Genomic DNA, 9,948 nt, shown 5'->3' on the forward strand with positions numbered 1-9,948 from the left:
ATCACAAAGGTTTCAATTAAAAAAAGAAAATCCCAACAATTATACAGAGAACCTCCAAATCAAGAACTTCTCAAAAGAATCTGAGTTGGGAGGTTTGGCAGCTTGGGCCCCATGTCCTCCTGGTCCAAGGTTCTACCATTCTTCCTCCCTTCAAGGCTTCTGCAAAAGAATCTCCAAAGAAGCTCTGAGATGCTGAATTTAAAAGGCCTTTTAACCAGTCTTGGGGAGACAGATCTCTGTAGTTACCTCAGAGACTGTCCTGTGAATAACAGAATTTCCTATCCAATTTCTTGTCATGACCATTCTGCCTCAACCTGACTATTTTTTTCTCCCCCAATCCTGTAGGTGCTCAGGGTGGTTCTGTGGCCAGGGCCCTCTTGGAGAGTAAAAAGTTCACTGTCAGAGCACTGACCCGGGATGTGACTCGCCCGAAGGCTCTGGCGCTCAAGGACCTTGGTGCTGAGGTGGTCAAAGGAGACCTGAATGATGTGGCATCTATGGAAAGTGCCTTGAAAGGTGCCTATGGGGCCTTCGTGGTGACAAACTTCTGGGACCATAACAGCAAAGAGAAGGAAGTGTGTCAGGTGGGAATTACCTTTGAAACCTTTCCTCTTATTTTTCCTGGCTAAACTGCCCTCCCTGGAGTGTTTTGCCTTCAACCTTTCTAAGCCACATTTCTCACATCTTGTCCTGACAAGAATATAAATATACTTGTCTTATTGTGAAATCAATGCTATTTGGCATCTCCCACGCAAATCTCAAAACCTTGGATATTTGTGGGGTGGAGAGATAATATAGTGGATTGGGCACTTGCCTTGCACATGGCCGGCCTGGGTTTGATCCGCAGCATATGGAAATATGATCCCCTGCACCTGCCAGCAGTAATTTCTGAGCACAGAGCCAGGAGTAATTCTGAGCATTACTGGCTATAGGCCTCCCTCCAAGAAAAAGACCTTGGATATCTATAAGTGGCCATACAATGAAGCGACTTGTTGGATTCTTGACATCATTTGTTTGCAGATGGCAGCATTGGATTGGTAGTAAGAATACTCTACACAACAGACCGGAGAGAAAGCATGGAGGTAGCGCATTTGCCTTGCATGCAGAAGGATGGTGGTTTGAATCCCAGCATCCCATATGGTCCCCCGAGCCTGCCAGGGGCAACTTCTGAGCATAGAGCCAGGAGTAACCCCTGAGCATTACCGGGTGTGACCCGAAAAAAAAAAAAGAATACATATTATGGTTACTCTGAGGATGAAATAGAAAGAGCAAAAATGAAGTGATTGCATTAATATTTCTGGCAGAGAATTTGAAGGTGAATTGGTAATGGATTCATAGAGAAAAAAAAAAGAAATCAGCAAATGCATCACAGTTTTACCTCTAGAGAAAAAGGGAATGTAGTCTCTTCACATTAATACTAATGGCTTCTTACATACTAGATGGAATGGGCATGGGTGCTGGTGGATTCCTTTCTCTGAGGAGAGTAAGGAAAAAGCAGAGATCCAGCATCCACCTTTGGTCTGTGTAAAACCCAGTGGTCTGATAAAGAATGTGGCTGATCCCTTAGGGAAAGATGGTGGCTGATGCAGCCAAGCGCCTGGGTCTGAAGCATGTGGTATACAGTGGCCTGGAGAACGTCAAGCAACTAAGTGGCGGCAAGCTGGAAGTGCCACACTTTGATGGGAAGGGAGAAGTGGAGGAGTATTTCTGGTCCATTGGCGTTCCTATGACCAGTGTTCGCCTGTCAGCATACTTTGAGAACTTTTTGACTCTCTGGAAGCCCACGAAAGCCTCTGATGGAGATTACTATACCTTGGGTAAGTGGAAGTTGACATCCGAGTTAACCAGACACTCTCTGCTTTCCTCTTCCTTCTTTCTCTCCCCTTTTCTCTTTGGTGGGGACAAAGCATTTGAGTGTCTTCCATGTGCTCAGCTCTGTGTTAAGTGCTGAGAAGGATACCCAGTTGATCTCCTCTTAGCTGGGGGAAGTTGCACTAGAAAGGCCATAAAAATGGATCTTGGGCCTGAAGCCAGAAGATTATACTCCTGGGTCCTTCCATGCTTGTGATGCTCAAGGATTACTCCTGGCTCTGCACTCAGGAATTACTCCTGGCAGACTCAGGTGACTATATGGGATGCTGGGGATTGAACCTGGGTCAGCTGGGATTGCTCCTGGCTCTGCCCTCAGGAATTACTCCTGGGTCAGCTGCATGCAAGATAAAAACTCTTCCTGCTGTGCTATGGTGCCAGCATCTGAAAATAGGACTCTTAGTCTCACCACTAGGTCTGAAGTCACCTTTTTACTGGATGGAAATTCAGAAACCTTGATCCCTATCATAGCCTGTACCTGTTCAAGCAGTCTGTCAGGAACTGAGCCAGTCAATAGGCTTAGTTTCTTCAGTTGAAAAATAAATTGTGGAGCCAAGTGACAGCATAGTGGGATAAAGTATTTGCCTTGTTTGTGGCTGAGTAGGGTTAGATCCCTGGCATCCTATATGGTACCCAAGCCTGCCAGGAATAATTTCTGAGCGGAGGACCAGGAGTAAGTAACCCTTGAGCACTGTAGGGTGTTCCCTCAAACCAAAATACAACAACAATAAAAAAATTATTGTGGGCCAGGTAGTTGGCTCAAAGAATTGAAGCACATGCCTGCTATATCCAAAGCCTTAACTCCAATCCCTGGCACAATACAACCAACCCAAGCACCTTTAAGGGTAATTCTGTTGACCTCTGGGCACCCTTAGACATAGTTCTGGTGGTTCCCAGCATTGCTCAATCCAAGTAGTGCAAACTGCCAGGCTCTAGCATTAAATTGTTTACTTGGGTTGACTTAGTATTGCCAGAGTGGACCTCACACTCCCCACACTATACACTGCTTAGAGACTTTAAAAAAATAATCAGAGTGGGCACTAGAGATAATATTGGAGATATTACTGAAGAGAGTTAAGGTACTTACCTTGTATGTGGCCAACCCTACCTCACTCCATAGGGTCTTCTAGTACTGCCAGGAGTGATCCCTGAGAACAGAGGCAGGACTTGCGTGTGATTCAAAACCCCATTTCCTCTCAAATAAGAATGCAAGGATTGGTCATTAGGATTCCAGTCCCAGATCTTATGGGATTTTTAAAATCTGTGAGAAGCTATTTTCAATGCCAGAAAGGCTATGGAGTGATGAAGAGTTGAACCCACTTTTATTGCTCATTAAATATTTGTGGGTCTATTACATACCTCTCACTTATTGGAGGGGGGATGTTATAATGAATGGATCACAACAGACTAACTAAAAAGGCCAGAGAAATATTATGGTGGATTATGCATTTGCCTTGCAGAGAACCAGGAATAATGTCTGATTACTATCAGGTGTGACCCCTCCCCTCCAAACACCAATGGAACAAACAAAAAGCCAGTCAAAATTTCTGCTGTCATGTAGCTTTATTCTTTTTTGTTTGTTTGTTCTGTGCCAAATCCAGTAATACTCAAGATATTCCTGACATTGCTTAGGGGGACTTTATAGAATTCCAGGAACTGAACCCAGGCTCAGCGTGTACAAGGCAAACATCCTAGCTGCTGTACTATCATGTTAGTCTTTCACGGAGCTTTATTTTGATAGAGGAGATAGATAAAAACATGATAAATAATTCTAATATCTAGAATACAATTTAATAATAGATATTGTACATTAGGAGGTGATAAGTGGGCAAGGCAAAGTATAGGTGAAAACCTAGTGGTAAAAACCAGTAAAATTATAAATTAATAAGCTCTTAAAGAAGTTGATGTTTGAGCACCTATTCAAGGAAGTGAGTGCTGTGTTTTTGTTTTTGTTTTCTTTTTTCTTTTGGCTTTTGGGTCACACCTGACAGCACTCAGGGGTTACTCCTGGCTCTACGCTCAGAAATCGCTCCTGACAGGCTCGGGGAACCATAAGGGATGTTGGGATTCAAACTACTGTTCTTCTGTATTCAAGGCAAATGCCCCACCTCCATGCTATCTCTCTGGCCCCATGTGTTTTATGTATAGTGAGGGGGAAAGTGTTCTGGGAAGAGGGAAGGGAAGAGTGGGTGGAACAGAGCAAGTGTGGGGATGAGGGAGAGGGAAGGCACTGAGAGAAGCATTGAAGCTATCAGATGTTTTAGTCCCCCATAAGTCACTGGCTTCTTTTTATTGGGATGCTCAGGGTTACTCCTGGCTAAGCGCTCAGAAATTGCCCCTGGCTTTGGGGGACCATATGGGATGCCGGGGATCGTACTGCGGTCCTTCCTTGGCTAGCGCTTGCAAGGCAGACACCTTACCTCTAGTGCCACCTCGCCGGCCCAGTCACTGGCTTCTGGTCTTAGATCCTTGGGAGGATTTTTGAACAGACATGATATGAGCTGATTTTAATTTTATAGAATCACTTATGTGTAGAGGGAGATGATGGAGGGGATAAGGGGACCAACTGCAGTAATTCTAGTCAAACATCATGGTGGGCTTTTCCCCCTCTGGACAAGCCCATATTCTTTTTTTTTTTTTTAATATGTCTAATGTTTATTTTGTTGAAAATACACAACTTTCCCCACATCCTTCTTGGATATCCTATCTAAATTTTGGTGATAGCTTTTTTTATTCTTTGAATGCTATGAAGTAACTTTTTTTAGTCACCTTTTATTGAAACATTAGCCTTCAGCCAGCTCTTGCCAGGTGTGGGGTTTGGGGAGACCCCATGCCGGAGGCCCTCTCCCTAGCCTGGGGAGTGCTGGGAGGCTTGGCAGGCTCCCAGCCATCCTTGTTTTTATCCCGACTCCAGGCCTTCCGTGGGTGCCAGCTCAGATGGCCAGAAGTGGGTTCAGGTGGACTTTTAGGGGTCCTCAGGCTTCCTCTCTCCCTCTGTACTCCAGAGGGGGAGGTGCATGGGGAGTAAGTTGGGCAGATATCTGGCTTCCAGTTTCCTTGGACAAGCCTATATTCTCTTTTGAACATGTCTCTCTCTTGCTCCTTCACCTATCACATTTCTCTAAGTGAACTTTAAATAAAACAATTTTACTTCACTGAAATACAAAACAAAACATCATGGTGACTTGGATGAGAGCAGATGCAGTGAAGAGAGGGAGAAGCAGGCAGATTCTAAACATACAATGATTAGAATTTTTCAAAATATAGGATTTGGGTATAAGAGAAGTGTGAAGTCTGACTCCGAGATTTGTGTTTAATATGGAATAATTGAGTTGCTTTAAAGTGGGATAAGGAAGTTGATAGGAGAAACATGTGTCATGGTGTAGTAATCCGGCTTGAGACACAATGAGTTCAAAATATTTATTAAATAGTCAAATATGGCTGTTAGACATAGGAGTGTGGAATGAAGCAAACACATCAGGAATGAAGACACAATTCATCATACCTTGTCCATAGCAAATACGTAGTAAATGGCCATTCCTCTTTTCTTTCTTTTTATGGCATTTCTTTTTCTAACAGTCTTATATCTGGGCACAGATTTTAGTGATGTGGTTTTTTTTTTTGGTTTTTGGGCCACACCCTGTGACGCTCAGGGGTTACTCCTGGCTATGCGCTCAGAAGTTGCTCCTGGCTTCTTGGGGGACCATATGGGACGCCGGGGGATCGAACCGCGGTCCGTCCTAGGCTAGCGCAGGCAAGGCAGGAACCTTACCTCCAGCGCCACCACCCGGCCCCTAGTGATGTGGTTTTACTGTGTTCCCTTATATTTTGTTTAAGTGATCCATTAATTGAGGTTGGTGGGACTTATGAAGGACATGATGGAATTCTATATTTTTATCTTCATCTTTTTTTTCTTAAAACTAGCACTACCTATGGGGGACATTCCAATGGATGGTATCTCTGTTGCTGACTCTGGAGCAGCTGTCGCCAGCATTTTTAATTCTCCAGGGGAGTTCTTGGGAAAGGCTGTGGGTCTCAGTGCAGAAGCGCTGACCATACAGCAATATGCCGATGTTTTCTCCAAGATTCTTGGGAAAGAAGTCCGAGATGCAAAGGTGAGTTGTCAGTTCTACACAAGTAACTGTGATTATGGGAGGCAACCCTGGTTCACGTGGCACATTCTGATAGAGTTTATTTTTATTTCCTGAGAGATATGCCCAGTGATGCTCAGGGGTTACTCCTTGATCTGCACTCAGGAATTACTCCTGGCAGGGCTTCAGGAGTTATATTTATATGGGATGTTAGGGATCAAACCTTTGTCACTTGCAAGCAAAACAAGCACCCTGCCCACTGTACTATTGTTCTGCCCCCCTATTTAACTTATTTTTAAAAATTATTGAATCACCATGATAAACAAAGTTATAAAGTTGTTCATAATTGAGTTTCAGTGGTATAATGTTTGAACATCCATTCATTCACCAGTTCTGTTTTGAACTAGTCAGGGCAAAGTATTGAACTTATTTGGGTCTTAGCCAAATATTCTTACTTATTTGCAAAGTAGAAAGAGAGCATATATCTCAGAGTGGTCTTGGAGAAAATACAGGGAATAAGAGATATGGCATACAGTAAGTTTATGGCAGGTGCCTATTAATGTCCTTGGTGCTAACTTGGAGTTTATAGCAAGCTGGCGTGAAAGGTTAACACATAAAATTACAGTGAATTCCCAAAGCAAAACATTGAAAGCACTATATTGTCCCCACTCTCTATGTGGCTGATAGCTAGAGATGACAGAAGGCTTCGTGGAAGTGGTGACCTTGAGGGGATGCTTAAGGGTGGGCCAGACTGTACCTGGAGGGAGAAAGGGAGATTTTAGAGTGAATACATTCTAGAATAGACATAAATGAACCAAAAACAGTATGGGGAATTAAGAAAACTCTGACTGTCTCTTCTTATCTGTCAATGGAATCTTTCATGTTAGTTACCTGGTCTACTTCAGTTTCTCATATTATTCCCCTCTTGTAATAATGTCATGAGAATGAATAAGATGAATATTGGTGGGTGGTTAAGACTGAGTCTGGACCTTAACCAATAGTGACTGATGGTGAATAGCCCAGGATAGAAGAGACTTGCACAGTAAGTGATTATACTGAACTTTACTAGCCCTTTCCCCAAGCAAATGTTTTTATTTCTGAAAATCAAGTTTCTGAAAAAAAAATTGTGTATGATGGCAGAGACCCAATTAGAGCTGATATGAATCCCTATCTTTTTTTTTTTTTTTTGGTTTTTGTTTTTTCGGGCCACACCCCTTTGATGCTCAGGGGTTACTCCTGACTAACGGCTCAGAAATTGTCCCTGGCTTGAGGGGACCATATGGAACGCCCGGTGATCGAACCTCGGTCCTTCCTTGTTAGTGCTTGCAAGGCAGACACCTTTCCTTTAGCGCCACCTCGCCGGCCCCCCATCCCATTTCTCAAGCTGGCAGTCATTATCTCAGAAATCTGCCTTTCACCCTCAGATGTCCCATCTGTGAAATGAGAGGGAAATTTGTATAATTTTTCATTATCTTCTTTAGAGGGGGAATCCTGTATCTAATAAAGTGGAAGTTTATTTCTGTAACTAAGGACTTAATTAGAACACAACCACACTTTTGTTTCAATATTGGCTAGGATTGTTTTCATAATATGATAATAGATTGGAGTAGTTAGGACAGAGACCAATTAGCCCACACAGTCTAAAATATTTATGTCTAGTCCTTAAGACAAGTTTGTTGATGTCTTCTCCAGAAAGTTTTGTTTGTTTGTTTATTTTTTTAAATTTTTATCTTAAATTCTTGGTTGATTAAATCTTGATGAAGGGTGGGAGTGTGTCTGCAGATTCTCATCTCAGCCTCAGGTAGTGAAACCATGAGGAGGTAGAGAAATATTTTTGTTTTGGTTTGCTTTTCAACCCGTTCCCAACTGTGCCTATAGCTTATTGATGGCTCTGTACTCAGGGATAAGTCCTGGCAGTGCTTAGGGGACCGTATGTGGAGTTGGGGATTGAATCCAACCAGCTGCAAGGCAAGTGTCTTACCTGCTGAATTATCTCTCTTGCCCCTTAGAGATCTTTCTGTAAGTAAACTATTTTTTCAATATAAGTTCAACTGCAAAATGGACTGGATATTTTCACTGAAAAGTACCCAACATTTTAGGGAGAAAATGTTATTTTTTAATTTAGGAAGACAGCCACGGGGTTGGAGAGATAGCATGGAAGTAAGGTGTTTGCCTCTCATGCAGAAGGTTGGTGGTTCAAATCCCGACATCCCATATGGTCCCCAGAGCCTGCCAGGAGCGATTTCTGAACACAGAGCCAGGAGTAACTCCTGAGCACTGCCATGTGTGACCCAAAAACCAAAAAAAGAAAAAAGAAAAGAAGAAAACCAGCCACTTATTCACAAAGTGAACTCCAGAAGGAACCAGCAAAGTCACTTGTGCTTTGGGCCAATTTGTTTCTCAGTGACTGAGCCTGTTCCCAGGGAATTTGCATGAGTCTCTTGTTCATTTTATTCTGTGGTATTGAACTATATAAGGATAAAAGGGGAGACATAGGAAGGAATGGAGGTAGTGTTTGTTTGTGCCCATTTTCAAAGAGAAATGGGCAGATAGCGTTTTGGATGATGCAGGGACTGTCAAGCTTCTCTCAAACACATACCTGGTTCTGGTCAAGAGGTTATTTCACAGTGCACCAGAAATATGTCTGGCACCAGCATTTCTAGGGCATGTAAGATCTATAGAACAATTATTGCTGTTCTTAATAATTGGTCTGATTGGAAGGAAGATACTGCCTATCATCAATGGAAAAATGCTTAGATCTTATACATGTCCGGGGAAGAATGCATCAGTCACAAGGTGGCGCTCTAGCCTCTGTGGACTCATTTCCCAAGAAATGTATTATGCGAAATCTCATCAAATGAATTTGAATCTATCTTGCCTAATCCAAAATTTTTTGAAAAAGAACAAATTTTCAGAGTCTTGCCATTTATTGCCTAAGGCATGGCCAACAGGGCCAGTAGGATATATTCATACACATTAATAACTGCAGAAAAATATATTTTCATTAACTGGGATAGCTGATAGGGGTCCTCAAACTTTTTAAACAGGGGGCCAGTTCACTGTCCTTTAGACTGTTGGAGGGCCAGATTATAGTAAAAACAAAAATTATGAACAAATTTCTATGCACACTGCATATATCTTACTTAGAAGTGAAGAAACAAAATGGGAATAAATACAATATGTGGCCTGCGGGCCGTAGTTTGAAGACCCTTGGAAGCCTGTATATACAGCTTTATGTATGTCAACACGAAATTTTGCCACCAAATAAGTTTTAATTGCTAAACTGCTTACAAAATAAACTTTAAAGCTTCTTGGGATTGGGACTCTGACTATAGGCTTGTGTTCTATAAAGGTGAATATTTTTTTTTTCAAATGATCAAAATGTAACATTGTCTGTCTTTCCATTTATTCTTTCAAGATCTCCCCAGAAGCTTATGAGAAGCTTGGATTTCCAGCAGCTGAGGAAATGGCCAACATGTGTCGTTTCTACCAAATGCGGCCAGATCGTGATGTCAAACTCACCCACCGCTTAAATCCCAAAGTCAAAAGTTTCAGCCAGTTTCTTGCAGAGAACCAAGGGGCCTTGAAAGGCATATAAATCTCCTCACAGACCCCCCCCCCCACCAGCCTCCCTCTTCATTGGGCCAGGGCCCTTCATCTCCCAGCATTTACATTTGAGAGCTATGTTTTATGGTACAAATCCCACTTAGAGGTAAAGCCTAGAGTCATCATGGGATACAGTAATATGTATGAGTCACAGTGAATTTTTCAGCTAATGATGAGGATGGGAGGTGTGCTTGACTAAGTCAGGAGTTCCAAACCTAAGTCTTCTAGTGGCTCTTTGTCCACAACAATCAAGTTGCATCCTGAGCCCTTGGGAGGCTGGTGTTTCTGGGTATCTCTGACAAGAATGGGGAGCCACTCAGCCTCCTCCTGCATTAGCAGTCTGTAACTCTCACTCAGAAATTTCCCCGGGCAGCTCTAGTTT

At 42.8% G+C, this 9,948-nt stretch overlaps 1 protein-coding gene across 1 annotated transcript in view; it reads left to right on the plus strand.

Annotated features, from left to right (window-relative positions):
- The window catches only part of LOC126012084 (nmrA-like family domain-containing protein 1), an 18,729-nt gene extending 9,171 nt beyond the window's left edge, over nucleotides 1–9,558 (plus strand). The window contains exons 2-5 of the mRNA XM_049775890.1: nucleotides 346–584; nucleotides 1,568–1,817; nucleotides 5,794–5,984; nucleotides 9,379–9,558. Of these exons, the coding sequence (XP_049631847.1) occupies nucleotides 346–584; nucleotides 1,568–1,817; nucleotides 5,794–5,984; nucleotides 9,379–9,558 (860 nt within the window). The remainder of the gene's footprint in view (nucleotides 1–345; nucleotides 585–1,567; nucleotides 1,818–5,793; nucleotides 5,985–9,378) is intronic.
- Nucleotides 9,559–9,948: the final 390 nt, after the last annotated feature.

This window comes from Suncus etruscus, chromosome 6 (genome assembly GCF_024139225.1).
Source record: "Suncus etruscus isolate mSunEtr1 chromosome 6, mSunEtr1.pri.cur, whole genome shotgun sequence".
Taxonomy (NCBI): domain Eukaryota; kingdom Metazoa; phylum Chordata; class Mammalia; order Eulipotyphla; family Soricidae; genus Suncus; species Suncus etruscus.